The sequence below is a fragment of the Choloepus didactylus genome, chromosome 1 (assembly GCF_015220235.1).
Source record: "Choloepus didactylus isolate mChoDid1 chromosome 1, mChoDid1.pri, whole genome shotgun sequence".
Lineage (NCBI taxonomy): Eukaryota > Metazoa > Chordata > Mammalia > Pilosa > Megalonychidae > Choloepus > Choloepus didactylus.
The window spans coordinates 200,080,980-200,106,756 of NC_051307.1; the positions used below are offsets into that span (position 1 = coordinate 200,080,980).

A 25,777-nucleotide genomic window follows, 5' to 3' on the forward strand; every position below is an offset into this window, starting at 1 on the left:
ATGCAAAGAAAACTACATAACTCTACTAAAAGAAATAGAAGGGGACCTTAAAAGATGGAAAAATATTCCATGTTCATGGATAGGAAGGCTAAATGTCATTAAGATGTCAATTCTACCCAAACTCATCTACAGATTCAATGCAATCCCAATCAAAATTCCAACAACCTACTTTGCAGACTTGGAAAAGCTAGTTATCAAATTTATTTGGAAAGGGAAGATGCCTCGAATTGCTAAAGACACTCTAAAAAAGAAAAACGAAGTGGGAGGACTTACACTCCCTGACTTTGAAGCTTATTATAAAGCCACAGTTGCCAAAACAGCATGGTACTGGCACAAAGATAGACATATAGATCAATGGAATCGAATTGAGAATTCAGAGATAGACCCTCAGATCTACGGCCGACTGATCTTTGATAAGGCCCCCAAAGTCACCGAACTGAGCCATAATGTTCTTTTCAACAAATGGGGCTGGGAGAGTTGGATATCCATATCCAAAAGAATGAAAGAGGACCCCTACCTCACCCCCTACACAAAAATTAACTCAAAATGGACCAAAGATCTCAATATAAAAGAAAGTACCATAAAACTCCTAGAAGATAATGTAGGAAAACATCTTCAAGACCTTGTATTAGGAGGCCACTTCCTAGACTTTACACCCAAAGCACAAGCAACAAAAGAGAAAATAGATAAATGGGAACTCCTCAAGCTTAGAAGTTTCTGCACCTCAAAGGAATTTCTCAAAAAGGTAAAGAGGCAGCCAACTCAATGGGAAAAAATTTTTGGAAACCATGTATCTGACAAAAGACTGCTATCTTGCATATACAAAGAAATCCTACAACTCAATGACAATAGTACAGACAGCCCAATTATAAAATGGGCAAAAGATATGAAAAGACAGTTCTCTGAAGAGGAAATACAAATGGCCAAGAAACACATGAAAAAATGTTCAGCTTCACTGGCTATTAGAGAGATGCAAATTAAGACCACAATGAGATACCATCTAACACCGGTTAGAATGGCTGCCATTAAACAAACAGGAAACTACAAATGCTGGAGGGGATGTGGAGAAATTGGAACTCTTATTCATTGTTGGTGGGACTGTATAATGGTTCAGCCACTCTGGAAGTCAGTCTGGCAGTTCCTTAGAAAACTAGATATAGAGCTACCATTCGATCCAGCTATTGCACTTCTCGGTATATACCCGGAAGATCGGAAAGCAGTGACACAAACAGATATCTGCACGCCAATGTTCATAGCAGCATTATTCACAATTGCCAAGAGATGGAAACAACCCAAATGTCCTTCAACAGATGAGTGGATAAATAAAATGTGGTATATACACACAATGGAATACTACGCGGCAGTAAGAAGGAACAATCTGGTGAAACATACGACAACATGGATGAACCTTGAAGACATAATGCTGAGCGAAATAAGCCAGGCACAAAAAGAGAAATATTATATGCTACCACTAATGTGAACTTTGAAAAATGTAAAACAAATGGTTTTTAATGTAGAATGTAGGGGAACTAGCAGTAGAGAGCAATTAAGGAAGGGGGAACAATAATCCCAGAAGAACAGATAAGCTATTTAACGTTCTGGGGATGCCCAGAAATGACTATGGTCTGTTAATTTCTGATGGATGTAGTAGGAACAAGTTCACTGAAATGTTGCTATATTATGTAACTTTCTTGGGGTAAAGTAGGAACATGTTGGAAGTTAAGCAGTTATCTTAGGTTAGTTGTGTTTTTCTTACTCCCTTGTTATAGTCTCTTTGAAATGTTCTTTTATTGTATGTTTGTTTTCTTTTTAACTTTTTTTTTCATACAGTTGATTTAAAAAAGAAGGGAAAGTTAAAAAAAAAAAAAAAAGAAAAAAGACAAACAAGGAAAAAAAAAAAAAAAGATGTAGTGCCCCCTTGAGGAGCCTGTGGAGAATGCAGGGGTATTCACCTACCCCACCTCCATGGTTGCTAACATGACCACAGACATAGGGGACTGGTGGTTTGATGGGTTGAGCCCTCTACCATAAGTTTTACCCTTGGGAAGACGGTTGCTGCAAAGGAGAGGCTAGGCCTCCCTATATCTGTGCCTAAGAGCCTCCTCCTGAATGCCTCTTTGTTGCTCAGATGTGGCCCTCTCTCTCTGGCTAAGCCAACTTGAAAGGTGAAATCACTGCCCTCCCCCCTACGTGGGATCAGATACCCAGGGGAGTGAATCTCCCTGGCAACGTGGAATATGACTCCCGGAGAGGAATGTAGACCCGGCATCGTGGGATGGAGAACATCTTCTTGACCAAAAGGGGGATGTGAAAGGAAATGAAATAAGCTTCAGTGGCAGAGAGATTCCAAAAGGAGCCGAGAGGTCACTCTGGTGGGCACTCTTACGCACACTTTAGACAACCCTTTTTAGGTTCTAAAGAATTGGGGTAGCTGGTGGTGGATACCTGAAACTATCAAACTACAACCCAGAACCCATGAATCTCGAAGACAGTTGTATAAAAATGTAGCTTATGAGGGGTGACAATGGGATTGGGAAAGCCATAAGGACCACACTCCACTTTGTCTAGTTTATGGATAGATGTGTAGAAAAATAGGGGAAGGAAACAAACAGACAAAGTTACCCAGTGTTCTTTTTTACTTCAATTGCTCTTTTTCACTCTAATTATTATTCTTGTTATTTTTGTGTGTGTGCTAATGAAGGTGTCAGGGATTGATTTAGGTGATGAATGTACAACTATGTAATGGTACTGTAAACAATTGAAAGTACGATTTGCTTTGTATGACTGCGTGGTATGTGAATATATCTCAATAAAATGATGATTAAAAAAAAAAAAAAAAAAGTTAATTCATGGAGAAAGAACATGGTGGCCTAGAGAGTAGTGGAAGCTAGTCAGTCCCCCTAGAGAACTATAAACAACCAGGAACAACTAGTAAAAGATCTGGAATAACTGCTAGGAGAAAACAGTGACTGTCCACACATCATGAAACAATCTGGACTGGGAGAAAACCCTGAGAACGCAGCAAAAAACCTTTAAGTAGAAAGTGCAGACTCAAGCCGTGACCCCTCCCTCACGGCAGCCTGAACTGCAAAGCATCGTTGTGATAGAGAGCAGCACTTGCTGAACAAGCGAATATACCTCAGCCCAGCTAAAACTGGGTTTTAATGTTAACTGCTCAATACAAACTATGACTCCCCAACAAGCAGACAGAGGCTTTTGGTGACAACTGACCTTGGAGAGCCAGGGGACATATCTGTCTCGGGACGGGGAGCCCAAAAGATCAGGCAGTATCTCTGGCTGACAGGTGAATCTGGCCGCAGACTGACCCTGAAAGGGGGCTTTCTGTACCTTTCCTTCTCTCTCAACCTGGGCAGGTCAGTGGAGAAAGCCTCAGTAGTTTTCAGCTCCCAGTGCTCTGCAGTAGAGAAAACCTCAGCCATTTTAAACTCACAGCACTCTGACCCAGAAAAGGGTGGAGATAGCAGAGTCAGAGAAACAAAGAATCTATTTCTATGCAATGACCTCTCTCTAAGGGGCGTATCTTCCTTAACAGGAAGAAGGTGGTGCCAAGCTCTATTACCCGCCTTCCATACAGAACCAGACCGCAAAGCCTGGGGGAAAACTGCCACGCGCCACACCTCCTTACACCAGTCTGGAGTGACAGGCTGACAAGCGCCACCTGCTGGGCAGAAAACCACAGGGTGTGTCAATCCTTTAAGACGTGCCATCAGGGAAACTGGATACTGAGTATTTCTTCCTTCTGGGACCTCAGTCTGTTCTGGACTGGGAATACCTGATTGGGTAACCAAGGAAACCACAAGCCTAGACAACAGAAAACTTCAACCTACACTAAGAAAAACGAAGTTATGGCCCAGTCAAAGGAACAAACTTACACTTCAAATGAGATACAAGAATTGAAACAACTAATGTTAAATCAATTCAAAAAGCTTAGGGAAGATATGGCAAAAGAGATAAAGGCTATGAAGAAAACACTGGGCATACATAAGGCAGATACCGAAAGTTCGAAAAAACAACTGACAGAATCTATGGAAATGAAAGGCACAACACAAGAGATGAAAGACACAATGGAAACATACAACAGCAGATCTCAAGAGGCAGAAGAAAACACTCAGGAACTGGAGAACAAAGCACCTGAAAGCCTACACACAAAAGAACAGATGGAGAAAAGAATGGAAAAATATGAGCAACATCTCCGGGAACTTAAGGACAAACTGAAATGCAGGAAAGTACGTGCCATGGGTGTCCCAGAAGGAGAAGAGAAGAGAAAAGGGGCAGAAGCAATAACAGAGGAAACAATCAATGAAAATTTCCCATCTCTTATGAAAGACATAAAATTACAGATCCAAGAAGCGCAGTGTACCCCAAACAGAACAGATCTGAACAGGCCTACACCAAGACACTTAATAATCAGATTATCAAACGTCAAAGACAAACAGAGAATCCTGAAAGCAGCAAGAGAAAAGCAATCCATCACATACAAAGGAAGCCTGATAAGAGTATGTGTGGATATCTTAGCAGAAACCATGGAGGCAAGAAGGAAGTGGTGTGATATATTTAAGATACTGAAAGAGAAAAACCACCAACTAAGAATCCTATATCCAACACAACTGTCATTCAAAAATGAGGGAGAGTTTAAAATAAAATATTTTGACAACGACAAAGTTTGTGAACAAGATACCTGCACTACAGGAAATATTAAGGGGACCGCTACAGACAGATAGGAAAAGACAGAAGTGAGAAGTTTGGGACACAATCTTGGGTGATGGTAGCACAGCAATGCAGGTTCACTGAACAAAGATGACTGTGAGTATGGTTGAAAGTGGAAAGTTAGGAGTATGTGGGACACCATGGAGGATTTAAGTTTCCTTTTTTTTCTTTATTTCTTTTCTGGAGTAATGAAAATGTTCTAAAAATTAAAAAAAGATTAATTATGGTGATGGATGCACAGCTGTATGACAGTACTGTGGGCAACTGATTGTACACTTTGGATCTTTGGATAATTGAATGGTTTGTGAACAATCTCAATTAAAAATAAAAATTCAGGGCTTTCCACGGGGAGAATGTTAAACATTTATCAACATACCACTGCTCTCAAAAGATTGTTTTAATGTCCATCACCTCTTTTTAATGGACTCTCTTTCCACTTCTATTCAGAAAATATTTCAGAGGATAAAAAGAATTTTAAACAGACCTTAAAAGAGGGAAAAGCAGCTTGAAACTGGGCAAGTTATCCTCTGAGGAGAAAGCATGGACCATTTGTTGAGACTAGACAGGGGAACTATTTGCTTATAAGTGAACTCAGTGGGCTAGGGAATCAGCAGGTGACAAAAATAGAAAAAGGATACCGATGCAATGTTGAGAAACAGAGAAACAATCCTAATACTCTCTTATCTGAACACTTTATTTTACAAATGAAAAAATAGGCTAAGTGACTTGCCTCTAGTTCTACTTTCATTACTCCAAGTTTGTTACAGGTTAGACCAAAGGTATATATGACATTATAGCCAATTAGTCACATCGATGTTTAAAGGTAAATTTAAACAGTTAAAATAAAAAGTTTTAAATCTAGTATCACTAAAGTATAAAGCTAGTGAGTTAAAAATTCCCTCTGCATACAACCTGGTAGTATGGTACAGAAAAGAAGAAAAGGAATTGTGATACTTGGGTTCTAGCCCTCCTCTCACAAACCAGCTGTGTAGCCTTAGGTAAGGCCCTCATCTACCTGGATCTCTCCTATTAAATAGGAAAGTTAGAGTGGAGTGTCCCTTTCAGCACTAAAATTAAGCTATTCTATTATACTACAAGTAAACCCAAATTTAATTGATTGAAATGTTGAAACTTAGAAAAAAGACATTATTTTAACTGAAATAAGTCAAACACAAAAGGACAAATATTGTATGATCTCGCTGATATGAAGTACTTATAATATGCAAACTTATAGATATAAACTATGGAATATATGTTACCAAGATAGAGAATGAGGCTAAAGAATGGACAGCAGTTGCTCAGTATGTACAGAATGTTTAACTAGGCTGAATGTAAACATTTGGAAATGAATAGAGATTACAGTAGCATGTTATTGTGAGAATAATTACAATACTGAGTAGTGTGTGAATGTGGTGAAAAGGGGAAGTTTAGAGTCATTTATGTCACCTGAAGGGAAGGTGGAGGTTAAAATATGGGAATGTATAAAACAGTGAATTTTGTGGGGTACTATGACTGTGATTACATGTACAAATACCAAAAAAATATTTAAAAGTTCTTTCATGAACTGGAACAAACATGACACTATTACAAGGAGTTAATAATAGAAGGGTATATGGGAAAAAATGTTCCTGTTGCAAACTATGGACTAGAGTTAATAGTAATATTTTAATATTCTTTCATCAGCAGTAACAAATGTACCCCACCAACACTACGGGTCAACAATGGACGGATAAGGGGTATGGGAGTATTGGGTTTTTATTTTTTATTCTTGTTTCTTTTCTGGGGCAATGAAAATATTCTAAAACTGATCATGGGAATATATGTACAACTATGCAATGATACTGTGGGCCACAGATTTTAATACTTTGGATGGTTTGTATGGTGTGTGAATATATCTCAATAAAATTGCCAAAAAAAAAAAAAGTTACCATACAACCCAGAAATTCCACTCCTACCCAAGAGAAATGAAAACATGTTCACACAAAAACTTCAACACAATTGTTGACGGCAGCATTATTCACAATAACCAATACATGGAAACAACCCAAATGTTCATCAACTGATGAATGAATGCATAAATTAAAAATTTCATATCCATACAATGGAATATTACTTGGCCATAAAAAGGAATGAAGCACTGTTAGATGCTAAAGCATGGGTGAACCTTGAAAACGGTATGCAAGGTGAAAGTCAGAAAAGACCACATGTTCTATGATTTCATTTATATGAAACGTCCAGAACACATAAATCTATGGAGACAAAAAGTAGAGTGGTGGTTGTCTAGGGCTGGGGGAGTGGGAAGTTAATATGAAGTAACTGCTCAAGGGAATGGGGTTTCATTTTGGGGTGATGAAAATGTTCTAAAAATGTGGTAATGACTGCACAACTCTGAATTTACTAAAAACCACTGAAAAGTAAACTTTAAGTGAATGACTTGCATGCTATGCAAATTATACCTTAATAAAACTGTTATTTAAAAAAGAAAAAATAAACTTAGAAAAAACAAAAAAAAAGTTAATTCCAGGTGGATTAAAGATCTAGAAAAACTTTTAGACGATGATGTTGGAAAATACTTTGATAACCTCAGGATTTGAAAACAAAAAGACAAGGAGAAAAAGTATATAAAATACTTGACTTAAAAATGAACATGTTCATTTATTTTTAAAATAAGTAACAGTGGGTATAGAATCACTATGTTTAGATTTAATGGGATAAATTAAAAAATTATTTACAATACAGTAGTTATTACATAATCTGCAACTTCTTGAATTTCTAATGAAAGTTTTATATGTAAACAAAAAGACAAGATACCAGGAAAACATTTTTAACATATACCTGATGATGGATTAGCATGCAGAATTTCTATAGAACAGCTACAAATAAAGAAGTAAACCAGAATGCAATGGAAAAAAAGAAAAAAAGATGTGAACATGTACTTCAAAGAAAAGGAAACACCAAGGGTCAAAGAATTCCTGAAAAAATAAAAACTAATAATAAGAAAAATACAAATTAAAACCTCACCGAGATGCTACCTCATCCCCACCAAATAGGCAAATATGACAAAGTCAGAAAACACTAAGCACTAGCAAGGATGTGGATCAGAAAACTTACACAGTGTTGACCAAATAAATTTTTACAACCAATTTGGCATTATTTAGAAAAGGTGAAAGTGTGCATTACTTAGGAGACAGGAATTTCATTGTGAACATATGTAACAGGTATATTTAAGGAAATTCATAGGAATATTGTTCATAATTCCTTGACGTGGAAATAATCACATACCTATCAACTCTGCACGTTCGTATTTTATTTTATTATATTATTATACCTCATAGAATATGATGAATCTCAGGAATGTAATGTTGAACAAAAAGTCAAGTCACAAAAGAATATAGCAGGATTCCAATGACATTAAACGTTAAGACAGGCAAAAATGGAAAGGATTTGTACAGGCATACCTACGTATGTGGTATATTACAATGAGAAAAAATTAAATAGAACATTTGTGCAGAGAACAGGACAAATGCAAGGACTGCTTCAAAGTTAATGGTAATGTTCTTTTTTATAAAGAGAGTGGAATGTACGTAGATATTTTACTATGACCCTTTTTTATTACCCACATATTTTATAAATACTACTAATACACAATTTAGTAAAAAAATTAAATTGTTAACTTTGTCACAGCAATCATACTTCCTTTATGAAAAAAAAATACAAAATTCATGGGCACTGTTTTATAAGGTAATACAGAAAATGAGAGGAGGAATTTTAATTCAAATTTTCTAACTAAATATACATGGCTATCTCTTTTTACCTAAGTTTCAGTGAAAAGATTTTTCACTCATTACAAAGTATTATATTAACATTTTGTCATGTAAGTGGAATAGAAATACATGTTTTCAAGGAGAAAAAGTATATAAAATACTTGACTTAAAAATGAACATGTTCATTTATTTTTAAAATAGGTAACAGTGGGTATAGAATCACGATGTTTAGATTTAATGGGATAAATTAAAAAATTATTTACAATACAGTAGTTTTTACATAATCTGCAACTTCTTGAATTTCTAATGAAAGTTTTATATGTAAACAAACTGTATAGGAGAATAAATTTTTATTCTGATTTCTTGTAGAGACATGATCAACAATGTTTGAAAACCAGTGACATAAGGTATTTATAATTGCTTTTTATTTCTTAAAAGGAATTTTCTAGCTGGAGGATTTTTAAAAGCCATTCTATCTTCCTAAAAATAAAATAAAACAACAATGCCTTCAATGCCTCATTCCTTACAAGGACTTGCCATTGCAAAAAATTAAAGCCAGGGATCAAGGGGAAAGTAGATATAAAGGCCACAGGAATGCCACTCAAGTGGACATCTTTCATATTGGCTCTCTAAAAGAGGGTATAACACATACTTGTAACTCAGTAGATGACTTTATATGGAGAAACAAAAGGAATGGTTAAAAATAAAATTCGCTAGCTTATACATTAAGAAATAAGAGTTTTTCAAATCTGGCCTTTTTTGTTAGAAAAAAATTTAACAATTCTTTAATGAATAGTGTAAAATCTAGGACTTCTCTTAATAGCAGGAAAAGGTGCTTCAAGAGACAATACTTACTTTGACAGGCATGTTAAGAATATCAAAGGAAATCATAAAGCATTTATATGTATGGGTGAACATGGCAGAGCAAAATTCCCAATAGAAGGAGAAAAGAACTATTAACCATTTGGTATTAGAATAGAGTAGAAGCAGCCTAGATATTTTAACGGAAAGAAAACTAAAGAGGGAGAGATGAACCACTTGAAGGTTATAAGGGAAAAGCCTAGACACAGAACATGAACAAAATAAGTTTAACTCAACGACATACAAAAACTTACTATACAATAAAGGTACGGTATCTCAATTCACTGAGGCAAAGATAGTCTCTTCAATAAATGGAAACATAATTTATCCATTTATACACAATTGAACAGCCATTTGGAAAATACATAAGATTCATTCCTCACATAAAAACAGATTGGTATCTAAATGTAAAAATTGAAACTATACAACAAGTACTACATGAGAACAGTGGTGAATCCTTTGGCAATCCAGGGCAGAGAAAGGCTTTACTACTCTAATAATCTTCATACATTAAAGGCAGGGATAGAGAAATATGAGCACATAAATACAATTAACTCTAAAATGAACTTCTAATTTTGAAATAATTTCAAACACAGGACAGGTGCAAAAATACTACAGAACTGACACAGAGAACTCTAACATACCCCCTTCTATCCAAATACCTAGATCACCAACTTTTAACATTCTGCCACTTTGTAGCATCCTATCTAGCCATCCATCCATCCACCTATCTACCTATTCTTCTATCTAAAAAATAATTGACTTTTTTTTCAGAAATATATTTATTTACAACCAATAGCTGACAAAACATTAACAGTAAATAAAAATATAACCACCACAGACAATATGACATTGATACTATGAACAAAAATTTATCACATTCCAGCTAAAATAAGTAAAAAGAAATAGTACAAAATATATTAAAAATAATAATAGCTATCCTTTGTAACACCCTTAGTTTAGAAAGTTTTTTTTATATATATTCAGCCTCTGAAATCAATATCTATGGGTATTGATACCCAATATCTATGGATATCTATGAATAAGACATGTCCCTTTAGTTTCCCCTTGAGATAATCAAAATCATATAAGAAAAAAGGGCAAGATTATCTCTACTTTAATCAATAAAATAAAGCTTTAAAATGTTAAGGAATTTTTCCACATGAGCACAAACTGATTTAAAAGCAAAGCTTGCTCAATACTCTTCTATTATCTATTCAGTTTATATTACTAACCTTGGGGAACTTTCTGATTATGCCAATTAAATTTTTTAATTCATTTTAAAAAGAACAGAATGATTTTAGTTGCAACTGTTTCTTAAGAGTAATGCTAAGAATTATGACACATGTGTATATCCAATTTATATATGCATATGTAACACATGTGTAAGTGCTTGGTACTCACTTCATGAAGATACTCACTTCAAGGAAGGATAACATTTATCTGTTCTCAGGTCTTAAATCACAGGGGGAATTTGCAAACTCTTAGTTACCCAAAATCCTTGAAATATGGAATTGATCTTATTAATCGATTATTCTGAGAGTTAAAAGTGATATATCCAGTAGACCTTTAGACAATTGGAAATTTAACACTGCTGCATGACATGAAGACTCGTAAATAAAGGAATACGTAATTTTACGGAGACAAATGTTTCAAATTTCATCACAAAAAACACCAGAAGTAAATTCAAAATACAACTGACCAACTAGGAGAAAATATTTACAACATAAATCACATATTAAATGACTAATTTTCTAACATTTACAAACTTTTAAAACTAAAGGGGTATAGCAAACATTAAATTAAGAAAAAAAGACAGAACAATAAAACACAAACATCCAAAAGAGAAAAAAATAAAACAAAAATTCAAGGAGACGAAAGAAAAAAGTTTTATCACTAAATGGGGAAAAGAAATGAGCAGACAGGTTACAAAAGATGTAAAAATGACTCAAACATATAAATAGATGCTAAACTTCAAACAGGAAAAGAGAAATGTAAGTTAAAACTAACCAGAGATACTATCTTATATATATCAGGATTGGCAAAAATTCAAAAGCCTGAAAAAGTTGTGGGGCTGTGGGGAAAGAATCACTCTTACTTCACTGCTTGTGAAGCTCCTCTGCTATGGAAGTATACTATCTAATAAAACTACATATTCATTTACCCTTCAACCAACAACACTACTTCTAGAAATTTACCCTGAAGATACACCTCCAACAATATGTAAATACGTATGACACAAGGTTATTCATTACAGCATTACCTGTCATTCCAAAACAATGCAAACTACCCAAAGGTACAGGCATAGGCAAATGGCAAAATAAAATTATGGTACATTTACACAATGGAGTGCTATGTAGGTATAAACAACAAGGATTTCCAGGACAGATAACTAAGTGGAAAAGGCAAAGTATAAAAGAACATATACAGTATGCCACCATTCATGTAAGAAAATGGGGGAAATAAAAACCCATACATACGTCTGCTTATCTTGACAAAGGAAATACAGGAAAGATAAATCAGAAAGCAATAAGGCAGTGGGTAGAAGGAATACATGAGGAGTATCCAGTTTTTGAAGCATGTTAAATTCTACATATTCAAAACAAAAATTGAATCAATCAGGGTCAGAAGGGGGAAAGGAAACACTAAAACAGAAAGCAAAGTGAAAGAAGTAAACCCAACTATACCTCAAATAAATAACATAAATAAATAACATAACCTCACTTTATGGGGAAAAAAAGAAATGGTTAATCCAAATGATTGCTATCCTCAGGTCTTGGGCACGGAAGGTATCCAGAGAATAGCAATCATATCTTTGTACTCTTTTTAGTATTTTGTTTATTGTAGTGACAGGGGAATGCAATTCTGAAATTAATTCAAATGTTATTAAAGGACTGACTAAATGTCTCAATATTGTTGGGAGCCAGAGTTCTTATTCTACAAAGAGACATACAAATACAGAAGTAAAAATATGGAGAGCAAAAAGAAAACCTATGGGGATCGATCAGAACTAGAGGTATCTATATGGTTTCATGAATTTAAAAAAATATATATTATGCGAGTATGCAAGTATACATGCATACATATTTGTACAAATACTCATAGGTACATTTATGTGTTCATCTGTCTATGTATATACATACACACATGCTGTATTTCATAGTTCTCTTCAGAGAAAGGGCCTAGAAGTAAAGACACCTCAGTAGCATCGAACATACCTGTGTCCACGTCTTGATCTCTTTCTTTTTCCTACTAAAAGAAATGAGAGCTCCTCTAAGAAATGACTGATTTTTAAGTATAAGTAATGGAGGGCTCAAAGATGCGCCTGGAACACCTTCCTATGCCATAAAGAAGTGCTCAAAAAAGATGGAGACTTGTCACAAGGACACTTAAGCTAAAGCTTGAAAAGCTCCTACTGGCCAAGTCTGAAACAATTTGAGTATGAAAATAATTAAGGAGAGTAATGAACTATGAACCAACAAAATACAGAAATCCATGCATCCATACTGTTGACAGTTAAGTAAATTTCAATCTCACAGATTAAGGGGAAAGGAAGGGCTGTTGCTCACAGAACACTGAGAGCCAACTGGTAAATGTGAAGCAAGAAAATAGAGTTGAGAGGCTATCCTGGGAGTTTCTCTTATGCAAGCTCCAGCAAGACATCCCAAATGGCCACAGTATGCCGTGCCCTTACCAAAAGTAGCCCCAAATACCCAGGTCCCTACCTGAGATTCTGTAAAAGATTCACTCACTTGTGGGGAACTGAGTTTTTCATGTTGCTTGAGGCATATTTGGGGTGGTGGCTTAGAACGCTGAGCCACAGGCCTGCATAGAATGTTATGCAGGCCCGCTTTGTAAAGATGTGTGTTTTGTAATTACTATTGTTTTAAACTTAGACTGTATGCACTTGATGTAAATACACCTGATGTAAACATAAGTATTTGGTGGGCTTTCCCCCACCTGAGTACGTTTAATATATACACCCGATTTTCTGAAATAAATAGCTGGAGCAAGGCTGCATTGTCGTCTACTTAGCACGAGATGCAAGTGGGCTCCCTGCTCCCTTAATTCTTAGCTTTGTGTCCGTGTCTCATTCCTGCATCGCCCTGTCAGCAATACTCACTAAGTTTTATCTCTCAGAAACTTAATTCCACCAGAGTGTTCCTGTACCAGACAAGTCCTAAAACCCAGAGGCAACAGCCTCTTTAAGAACAACAATCAGATGCAGCCCCCTTCCCCATATTGTCGATACCCCCTTTCAATATAAACAAATTAGGGTGCTCACTGCCTAGACACCCCTGAAGAAGGAAAAAAGAGATTAAGTGAGAGGAAGGGGTAGCAATGAATACTGAAACTTTATATAATTATATATATATTATTTTTGGATGCTGGTGTTTTGGAATGGCTAGAAGAAGGTAAATGACATGGTGGAAATGTAGCCTACAGCACCCTTTGGGATTTGCTCTATAGCTGCTCATTGAATTGTGCCTTGAAGGTCTTCTTCTGTATATACTTTCTATTGCATAATAGAGAAGGGACTGAGACTGTGGAACTGTAATCCATGACAATTTTTTAAATTACCTACATAACTGCTTGCTGAGCTGTACATAGAGAGTTGACACCTTTCTGTATGTATGTTAAATTTTACAATAATGGAAATAGCTGAAGTTGTGGAACTGTGACCCATGACATTCTTTGAAATTTGCTCACTCCTTATGAAATCATACTTTGAATGTTATCACTGTTACATATATATGTTAAAGTTCACAATTAAAAAAAAGTGAAGGGAGAGCTGGACTGGAAAATCATCCTGTGCAACCATCAAAGAAAAGACTGGTTTCAAGCAAGAATTGTCAGTGGATGCTAAATATGGGGAGCAAGGGAGATTCTGATGAGGAGGAGGATTATCTGCATGGTCTAAAAGAATTTCCCACAGACTGCTTACTAACCACAAAGGGAAAGAAAGTAGTAACACAGTGGCACCACCAGAGAATACCTTAACCTGGTGATTTAATATCACCAATGAGTAGATGGACATTGCATGCCTCCTGATATGATACCCTGAGGACACATCACTTATGCAGTATTCTGCATTGAATGCCTACCCTGATTCTAACCATGAGAAAACATCAGAAAGCCCAAATGAGAAACATTCTTTTATATAAAATTCAAAAATGTAATAAAAGGAACATTTCAGGAAATTAAAGAGATATGACATATAAATCCAATACCTGATCCTAGACTGAATTCCACACTAGAGGTTTAAAAAAAAAAATGCTATTACTGTGAAAATTGACAAAACTAAAATAAGTATAAAAAATTGAACCAATGTTAAATTTATTCAATTTGATAAACATACTGTGGTTATATATGAGAACTCCTTATTCTTGGCCAACACACTAAGTATTTAGTGTGGGTATAGGCCCACAATATATACAACTTATTCTCTAACAGTTCAGAAAAGCATGTATGAATAAACACACATATAGAGTAAATGACAGAAATCAAAAAGGGCAAAATGTTAAAATTAGACAAACATGCATAAAAGGGTGGACAGTATTCCATGTCCTGTTCTTATTCTTGCAGCTTTTCTTTGAGACTGAAATTATTTCCAAATAAAAAGTATAAGACAAAAGACTAATTTTTGTTATTCCCATTTTCCAAATATGGAATCTGAAGCTCAAAAGTTCAATCTTTCTCAAGGTCACACAATTAGAAACTGGTTGAACCAGTCTAAAATCTACTAATTTGACTCCATCTAAGTGCTCATTATTACACAAAAGTCAATAAAAAGCATGTATAAATACCATTGTTACCGGAAAGAAAACAGAGGTCCCTGCAGAAATAGCTGATTCCAGGGCTGAGATATGGAAAGGAGAAAGTAAGTTTGGAATATCTTTGTGTGCCAGAAAGTAAAGAAGTACCCAAAAAAGCAGATCAAGTAATGCCAAAATGGCACAAGAAGTGCCTCATAGGAGCTTCCACTGGCCAAATTTGGGACGATTTGAAAATTCATCAAAATGAAAAACAACTGTAATGCCACTGCTCCATGAGGGCACACAGATACGGCAGATGCATGTGACTGAAGAAGAAAAAACTTGGTCCCCACTGCAAAATGTCAACTACAAGCATAAATGGAATGGATAGAATTGGAAAACAACCATTTTGGAACCGTGACAGTAGTAAGTAATGAGTCAGGCAAGAATTATTACTGGATGGGCAAACTTCGGGGTAAGAATATATTGAGAAAAAGGGTATTTACATGGTCTCTCAAACTATCTTCGTATAAAATAAATTTAATTACAATAAGAAAAATGTTACAGTGGAAAAATCTGGCAGGGGTTACCTTAACAAATAATCAGAATAAATATCAGCCATAATGGGACACACTGACATTATGTCCCTCCTGATATGACACACTGAGAACACAGTATTGCTTATGTAGAATTCTAGCTAAACACGCATAGCCTGAATATAATAAGGGAACATCACACAAACACAATATTCAGAAACATTCTATAAGACAACTGAACTACAGGCTTCAAAAATGCTAAAGTTATGAAGGCATAGAAAGACTAAAAATTTATTTCAGATTAAAGGGGACTAAAAAGACTTGACAATTAAATGCAGCATGTGATCCTGGATCAGAAACAGGATCGGGGGAAAATGCACTATAAAGGATATTATTGGGACAGCTAGTGAAAATGGAATATGGGTCTTATATTAGATAACAGTATTGTCTCAAGAATGAATTTCTTAAAATAGTTAACAATAGGAGAATCTGGGGTAAGGTACAAAGCAGTACTTTGCCCTATTCTTGGAACTTTTAAAATCATTTCCATATTAAAAGTTGGAAAATAAACTTAATGCAAGGACTCTCACCACTATAATTGAAATGATTTCTAAAATAACTCTATGTATCACAGTAAAAGTCATGCAGGCACCACCTCCACCCTTCTTTAATGACAATGTTAATGCTGCTCAAACTCCACTCCTCATACTCCTCCCCTCTCAATTATCTCACACCACAAACTGACTAGGCTTTGGAGTTCCCTCAAAGATCACTGGAGACATTTCATCCACAAACTGAATACTACTGTCTTCATGGCCATGTTACCTCTTAAATGGATGACAAGAAAAGGTGACCATCATTCTATGCCTCCTTAAAATATTGTTATGGAAAACAGCTGAGAAGAGTTAGCAAATTATGTCAGAATAAAAGTTTATGTGTGTGTGTGCATGTGTGTGTTTTTAAAGGACCACTCACCTTCCATGGTTTTTCTGGAATTGGTGGCTCTTCAATTTCAGCATCAACATCACTGCTGTGGACCCAAGTATCATAGCTATAAAGAAAAGGAAAAACAAATTAGAACCCAAGTACATTCATTAGACTTTTATCAAATAGTAAAAATATATATTAGAAATACTATTAAGATCCCATAATAACAAGTTAACTTTTGTCTCTATCACTCTAAGAAGGCTCTTCTGTAGTTGTCACCAGAAACCTTCACATTCCTAAACCAAAGTTCAAGCTTCAGTCTACTCCTCATTTAGTTCAGACACAGAATTCTCAAAAGTTGACTGCTTCTGGACTCCTGAAGACAATTATATAATAATGTAGATTACAAGGGGTGACAGTGTGATTGTGAAGACCTTGTGGATCACACCCCCTTTATCTAGTGTATGGATGAGTAGAAAAATGGGGATAAAAACTAAAGGACATATGGGGTGGGATGGGGGGATGATTTGGGTGTTCTTTTTTCACTTTTATTTTTTATTCTTGTTCTGGTTCTTTCTGATGTAAGGAAAATGTTCAGAGATAGATTGTGGTGATGAATGCATAACTATGTTATCATACTGTGGACAGTGGATTGTATACCATGATGACTGTATGGTGTGTGAATGTATTTCAGTAAAACTGAATTTAATAAAAAAAAAGTTGACTGCTCTTTCTTCAAAGCACTTCCTTTACCTTGTCTCCAAGACAGTACTATCACCTAGTTCCTTTACCAGTTTCTCCACTTCTCCCACACCACATCAACATCACAGGGCCCCAGGCTCAGTTTTCTTTGGCCATTCTTCTCATCTATTCATTTGCTCACTGATCTCATTTAGTCCCATGGTTTCAAATATATACTGATGACTAAATTTTGTATGTGCCCTCTTCTCTGAATTCTGGACTTCAGAATCCAATGGCCAATTGCACATCTCCTCCTATACATCTAATCAGCTTCTCAAGCCTAACAAACTCAAATAGAAGTTATAATGCCATCCCCCCCACACACACCCCACCACCACCACACACACACAAACAAATGTGCTCTAGCCAATCATCTCCATTTCTGTAAGTGCCAATTCCATCATTCCAGCTGTTCAGGCCAAAATCCTTGGAGACCTCCTTGACTCCAATCTCAATCACCTCCTACATCCAAATCATCAGCAAATTCTACCAGCTCCAGCTTTAAAATACGTCCAGAATCTGTCAGCTTATCACTTGCAACACTCTGCTCAACAGTCTCCCTGCTTCTGCTTTTGAACCCCTGAAGTTGATTTCACACAGAGCAATCACAGTGATTCTTTTGAAAACTAAGTCAGACCCACATCATTTCTCTGCTCAAAACCCTCCAACAGCCCCCAACTAACTCCCATACTGGAAATAAAAATCCTTACTGTGGCTTGCCACAGACTAAAGATCAGGTCCTATGACTCCTGCTCTGACCCCCAAATCCTAGTTTTCTCCCCTCACTCACATAATACATGCCACACAGGCTTTCTTGCTGTTGCTGAAACATACCAGGCAGCTGCCACCTGAAAGCCTTTGTACATGCTGCTCTTTTCTGCCTGGAATGCTCCTCACTGCCAGATATTTTTATGGCTCTCTCCCTTACTTCTTCACATCTCTCTGCCCAAAGGCCCTCTCATCAGTGAAGTCCAATTCACTGACAAAACTAAATCATTCCTCCTACTCCTCTACAATCTGAAATAAGCATAAAATAATCTACCAAATTAAAACCCTAATAATGCCTCTATACTGGCTAATAAATAATTAAAAACCAAGTGACATCTAAATGAAATAAAAGTATGGTAACAAGCTTTGGCTTCTTTGTAGTCACTACTCAAGAGTCAGGTCAAAAGCATTTGAAACAAGCACAGCTCTACATATCTATTAATAGTAGTGCTATGTTTTCTAGGAACACTCAAACATGGGCTGGGAAAAAAGTTCCTTTGCCAATTAAGCATACCAAGTAAAGATTACAATGGTGCAAAAAATGATAACCTTATATTTCTTTGTATAAAAGTCTTGATTAGAAAATGCAACATAGGTAGACTCAAGGGCACAGAACATAGTTAAAAAAGAAAGCAAACTAATCAGGCATTTTGAGTAAATAAAATCTGAGCTGACCACTACACCATTTTGATAGATAAGGAAAAGGCTAATAAACAGAAGATGTCTGATGCCTGATACTATAAAATTTCTATCAACCCTATACTTATGTAGCTTATCATAAATTTAAGTTTCCATCTAAGTAGTTTCGAAGGGCAAAGTGCATTCCATTCCTGTAGTAGTTCCTATAATACTGAAAGGTTTGTTTAAATGGTGCCAAAGATTACTAACTTGAACTCTTGAGACTAAAAATGTTTTACATAAAGCATTAATTCAAATGTTTATAATAAAAAACTACCACTTCATTTAAAGTTATCAATTATAGTTCAGAGGAAATTGATTATCAGATGGACTTGATTTTGTTCTTCTCAATCTGTATAAAAAGATTGAGCATATACTCTTAAAATTATGAACATGTCTGTGGTAGACTGAATCATATACCCAAAAAGATAAGTCCTAACCCCTGGTCCTGTGAGTGTGAACCCATTTATAAAGAGAATCTTTGAAGACATTGTAGTTAATGTGTAGCCGAAGTGAATGAGGGTGGGCCTTAATCCAATATGGCTAAAGCCCTTACAAGCAAAATAAATTGGGCAAGTAAAGTCAGTAGAAGCCAGATACCAGAAGCAGCCAGAGAATTAGGCAGATCATCGTATGACGAAGGCAGAGATGCAAGCCAAGGAACTCCAAGGATTGGAGGGAACATACCACCAAAACTCTACCCTCTAGGAGAAAATATGGCCTGTCAAGACCTTTATTATGGACTTCTAGCCTACAAAACCATGAGACAATAAATTCCTGTTGTTTAAACCAACCATTTACGTGGTATTTGTCATAACAGCCCTGGCAAACAAAGACAATATCTAAAACATATTCCTTCTTTTACAAATATATTTGCAGCACATTTCTAAGTGAAAGAAGCCAGTCTGAAAGGTTACATGCTGTATGATTCTGAAATTAAGGACATCCTGGAAAAGGCGTATCTCTGTAGTTAAAATATCAGTGGCTGCCATGAGTTCGGGGGGGTGGGCAATGAACAGGTAGAGCACAGCATCTTTAGAGCAATGAAACTATTCTGCATGATACCATAATGGTAGATACATGACATTAGGCATTTGTTAAAACCCATAGAATTGTATACCCAAATAGTGAACTCTAAAGTAAACTGCAGACTTTACTTACCAATAATGTATCAATGCTGCTTTAACAATTTTAACAAATGTACCACACTACTGCAAGATGTTAATAGTAGGAGAAACTATGTGTGTTGGTGGTAACATGTGAACTCTCTGTAATTTCTGTCCAGTTTTTATGTAAACCTAAAACTTCTCTAAAAACAGTTACTTTAAAAGATTAACTTATTTCATAAATAATAAATTGCAAATGGAAAATAGAGGGAGAAATTATCAATTTTAAAAACTTGAGAAATATCAACCAATCTCAACATGTAGATTTTATTTGGATTCTAATTCAAAAAAGTATCAATCAATTGACAAAATGTATCATTTATATGACAACCAGAAATCTGAACATTGACTGGAGATCCAGTATTAAGGAATCTGTTTTCTTTTTTTTTAAGGTTTAACAACGGTATTATGGTTAAAAGAGAGAGACCTAAGCTTTCAGAAATATATACTGAAATATTTATGCTTGAAATGATATATTTAGAATCTGCTTCCAATAATATGGGAAGGTAAAACGTGAACAGGAATAGAAATGAAAGAAAACTGGCCTGACCTGAAAAATCCACAATAGAGAGAATCTCCCTTGACATAACAATAGTGAATAGAACACCAAAGCAGCTCTAGTGTAGATTTCAGGAGATGAAATATGTAGAAGGCTATCTCTATGCCTATGTGACCTATGCCAAGCATAATATTAATTAAACGAGAGCCACCATGTTCACTAACATCTAGCTCTTGTTTATAATATTCTTTATTTATATTTTACATACTGAAACATGGTATGAGTATTGATATACAGAAAGAACAACAATACTATGGATAAATTTCTACCAAGAAAAAATTCATTTTAAACATAAAAGTTTCATCCCAAATAGTCAGGCATGAATAGTTTTTAAAAAACAAAACCAACCAGTCATAAACACTAGGGAGAAAAATTCTTTTTTCCATTTCTTGAAGAAAATCTAAAGTAGCAGTATAAATCCATATTGAAAGAAACCATAAAACACAGAATTTGGAAAATGCAGCCAACATAGGAACTGAAGTCATGTGATTTAAATGATTTCCATAATCTATTAAATAAGAAAAAATTCAATAAAGAGCAATGACTGACTCAAACAAATCAACAAAGCTGTCACTACCTAGAAAATGAAATTAAGTATAAATAACTGGGCTTACTTTGACAAAAATCTTCATATCAAATCTCAGGGTAAATCAACATTACCTGTCTGGGTAAAACCCCCAATGTACTAACACTTGCTTGTCTTTTCTCATCACCGGTCTCAACCACTCTTCTGAAAGGGAAAAAGATAACAAGCTTTAATAAAACTGACAAAGTGATTAAATATATTATAAACCCACTTTAATTTTTTATTTAAAACAAACTTTTCACAAAACAAAAAAAAGTTTTTTTTCTTAAATGAGCACTACCTATCATATCAGATTAAGGTGAAATTTCTTGGCCTCGCGTATTTAGACTTTCTAGATCCTAGGCATATTATCTATCACTCTTGGCAAAAACTGTCTGCTGCAGTCAAATGCTCCCCTCCCATTCTCCTACCTGTCTGACTCCTCTCTCTTCCATCACAATCACAATCTCTATATTCTTTACTGCCTCATTTCCCATGCAAAACCACTACACATTTTCCAAGAAGTAAGTCTCGATTCATCTCCCTGTTGAAAGCTTTCCTCACTACTGTTTACTCCAGATTCACTTTCTCTGGTATCCTATAGTGCTTTTATCAATAATACTATCTTTATTAAGTTTTAATTGCCTGAAACCTGTTAATTTAAAGCTCCTTTTAAGAGTATAAGCAATTTGATCAAAGGCTGTAGTTATTTTTTATCAAGTTTCCTTTCCAAATCAAGGTGCAAATTATATGATCAAGTAATTCTTACTGATTTTAATCATAGTTGAATTGACTCTACATTTCAGCACTGATTATTATGTGCTTCTTTGGTAGTCTTAATTTAGTGTAGAAAACTTGGTCCTAGCAGGAAGAGAAAATTTCTGAAGGAAGAGGCTTAAAACACAAGAAACAGCAAAATAACAAAACAAAGAAAACTCAGCTCATGGACTTTTTGGTGCCAATTTCAATGTGAAATAATCCTAGAAGCTGACTAAAAGCCATGAAGCTCACATGCCTGTACTATTTTTCAAGCATCCAACAGCTCACTCTACTATCTTGAAAGAGGCTGTAAAGGAAAGCATCAGGTTCTGTTCCTTAACTCCATATCCCAACATGTTCAAGGAAAAAGTGAAGAGAAGGGGTCAGTGGGCTTTTCAGAACCCATTCTGTATGAACTAACCTGGTCAGTATCTTGGTTCTCTAACCAATGTCTGTCTTTTAGACTACTGAATCTATCTTCAAAAAATACACAGCTTTAGGAGAGAAAGAAAAAAAGGATATCCATTCTAATCACAGATGACTTTACAATAGAGATTTTGGCACTGACTGCCTTTGAAAAATTCTCCAATAGCAGAAATAACTAAAAATATTATGTCTGTTCACACTCTTCCCAGGGATAACCATAAGCTACCCAAAACAAATAAAAAAGGCAAAATTTTAGGAGTAACAATTAGGCCAAGGTCAAAATATATAGAGAACACTTAAGACTCAATAAAAAAAAATCCAATAAAAAAAAATGGGCAAAGAATCTGACCAGATATTTCTCCAAAAGATATACAAATGGACCATAAGCACATAAAAAGACAATTAACACCATCAGTGAACAGGGAAATGCAAACCAAAACTGAACTGAGGTGATACTTAACACTCACTTGGACAGCTATAATCAAAGTGACAGTCAATAAGAGTTGGCCAGGAAGCAGAGAAATTGGAGCCCTCCTACATTGCTGGTGGGAATATAAAATGGTTACAGCTGCTGTGGAAAACAGTTTGGCAGTTCTTCAAAATGTTAAACCATAGAATTACTATATGACCCAGCAATTCCACATCTAGATATATATATCCAAGGGAACTGAAAACACATGCCACACAAAAACTTGTACACAAGTGCTTATACAGCACTACTTGTAACAGACAAAAAGTGGAAACTACCCAAATGTCCATCAACTAAGCCAAATACTGTATGATTCCATTTATATGCAATATCCAAAATAGGCAAGTCCAAAAAGAAAACAGATAGAATTTACCAGAGACAGGGGGAGGCAGAATGAGGGGCTATTATGTAACAGGTAGAAAGCTTCTGTTTAGGGTGATGAAAAACTTTTGGAAAAGGATGGTGGTCACAAAACACTGTGAATATAATTAATGTCACTGAATTGTACACTTAAAAATGGCTAAAATTGTAAATTTTATATTATGTATACATTATTGCAATAACATTTTTTTTAAAAGAGAGAAAAAAATTGGTTGGGAATATAAGGTTCATCCTATGCTTCCCCCTGTCTATATTTGTAACTCTCTTTTCCCAACAGTGAGAAACCTGGATAACTTTATGCATTGAAATTACTAATATATTTACTAACTTACTCAATCCTAAAATACACATAAAGTACTTCAGAACAAATCCATAACCTCTCTTAGACCTATACAGAAGCTCAACATATGGTTATAGCTCCTTTTGTCTTTAGCCTATATACAATCAAACTGTGTTCAAAAGTTACTTGAGGTAATTCTTACTCATCTAAAATCCAATTACTTTCTTGTATTTCTACATGTAGAAATGTGTGAAACTAACCGAGCCATCCTTATTTATCTTTAGGATGTGAAATAACAAAAGTTCAAAAAATTGAGAACAAAAAAGTATACTCAGAAAAGTGTCACATGCCCCAACATTCCTTCTACCCCATTCTTAACCACTACACCATCACATTTCCACTCTACTCCTACTCACTCCCAATAGTTAGCCAATCTAGTTTATCCTTCCTCTATCTTTTTTCACACAAATGATCATTCTTTATTATACAAAAGGTAGAATACTAACTACACATATATTCTCTTGCACTTTGCCTTTTTCTACTTGATGAAATAACCTGGATATTGCTCCAGATCAGTTCAGAGCTTTCTCCTTTTGTCCAGCTGCATAGTATTCCATTGGATGTACACTTTGCATTTGATTCAACCATTCTCCAAAATATGGACATTTAATTGTTAACAATATTTTACTATTCTAAACAACACAGCAATGAATAATCTATGCACGTGTATTTTTGTATTGCTAATCTTCAGGGTATACTCCTAAAGATAGGATTGCCAGATCAAAAAGTAACTTAATATGTATATTTTTTGGGATATATGAGAGTGCCTGTTTCTGACAATACATCAATCATTTCCTTCTAGTCTCTGCCTTTGTGCCCTCAAGAACAACTTCCCATCCCAAAGTCATGAAAATATTCTCTGCTTTAGCCTTTAGAAGTTTTACTGTTGTACCTTTCACCTCTACAGCCACAATCCACAGGGAATTGACTTCCGTATGATATGAGGCTGAGGGTAAATTTCACTTTCCATCTTAACCAGCACTATTTATTAAAAATGCTCTTCTTTTTCCTACCACCTATATTGTAAACTAAGCAGCTATATATGAATAGGTCTGTTTCTGGCCTCTTTATTCCATTCCATTAGCCTGTCTATTCTTGTGCCAGTATCACACTAAAATAGTTCTTTTATAATAATTCTTGATACTCAGTAAAGCAAGTCGTTCTACTTTACTTTTCTTCAAGTGTGAACTGGCTGTTCTTGGTCCTATGTATTTCCAAATATATTTTAGATTCAGCTTTTTCAATTAAACACACATACAAATTCTGTCAGGACTAACTGTGAATGTGCTGAATAAACTGATAATATAAGAATGGTTTTCAAAATGCTGAGTCTTGAAGATCCCATAAAGGGATGATGCCATCAACAAGACAACATAAACAGCTACTGAAAACTTCTCAGAGATTCAATGAAAAAAAGGACAATTCTGAATTGTTTGAAACTCTGGAGGAGGAAACAGACTGATAAAAGACACTGCCAAATGCCGAACCAAAGGAAGAGAAGTAATATCAAGTAGGAATCTTCCATCCCAGACTAGCCAGTCCTTTCCCCTCCCCCTCACTCGGTCTCCATGTGGGAAAGGCACAGAATCAGCAGATGAGACCCCTCCCACCAGAGACACAAAATTTTTTCACAGCAATGAAAAATACCTTCACTGTTTGAAGCCCCGGTGAATAGGGGAGGACATTTCAAGGTCCACATCAGTGGGGGACAGAGACTGAGAAAACATGGACAAAGACTGTTTCCAGCCCTGGGTCTGAAAGCCCTTCCCCCACGCTTGAGGTGGCTGTTTCCTTCCTTGCCTCAGACACAGCCGGAGTGCTAGGTCAGCTGAGGGATGACTTTGCAACAGGTAGAGCCCCACATCCAGCCAAATTTTGGCTGGCAAAGTGAAGGTATACAAATCCCACAGTTTCAGGCCTGCTGGATCAGACACAGCCTGTACTTGGAGGCAAAGCAGCCTCTGAGGATGATTAAGCTATCAAACAGTGCCATCTGTAAGGAAAATAAAATACTTTTTTAAAAAAGATGCTTCAGACCCTTTCTTAGGAGGACAGAAGCTGATCTACATGCCCTGGATGGAAACTTGGCCCTGTTTTGATTCAGAGAACAACTGTTAAAGCAGGGCTCCAAAACAAACCCAAGTCTTGCTAGCCAGTGGAAAACAGCACCACTGGAATCCAGCAGAGGTATACTACCACATAGTGGACTTGCTGGGGTGCCCAGTGCCTACCTCCTATCCCTGTGGCAGGCCACCCTGGGTGCCTCATTTTGCTAGGAAGATGGGAGGCAGAGCCAATCTGACAACTGGCCAGAGAAAGAAACAAAGAAAGGATAGAGATCAAAGACCACCAA

General features: G+C 35.8%; 1 protein-coding gene across 2 annotated transcripts in view; it reads right to left on the reverse strand.

The window, feature by feature from the left end:
- Positions 1 to 25,777, reverse strand: part of SMARCC1 (SWI/SNF related, matrix associated, actin dependent regulator of chromatin subfamily c member 1) — a 243,667-nt gene that overhangs the window by 137,655 nt on the left and 80,235 nt on the right. For both annotated transcript variants that reach the window (XM_037849833.1, XM_037849824.1), the window contains exons 7-8: positions 21,145 to 21,214; positions 16,621 to 16,696 (exon numbers count right to left, since the gene is read on the reverse strand). In XM_037849833.1, coding sequence (XP_037705761.1) covers positions 16,621 to 16,696; positions 21,145 to 21,214 — 146 coding nt within the window. The remainder of the gene's footprint in view (positions 1 to 16,620; positions 16,697 to 21,144; positions 21,215 to 25,777) is intronic.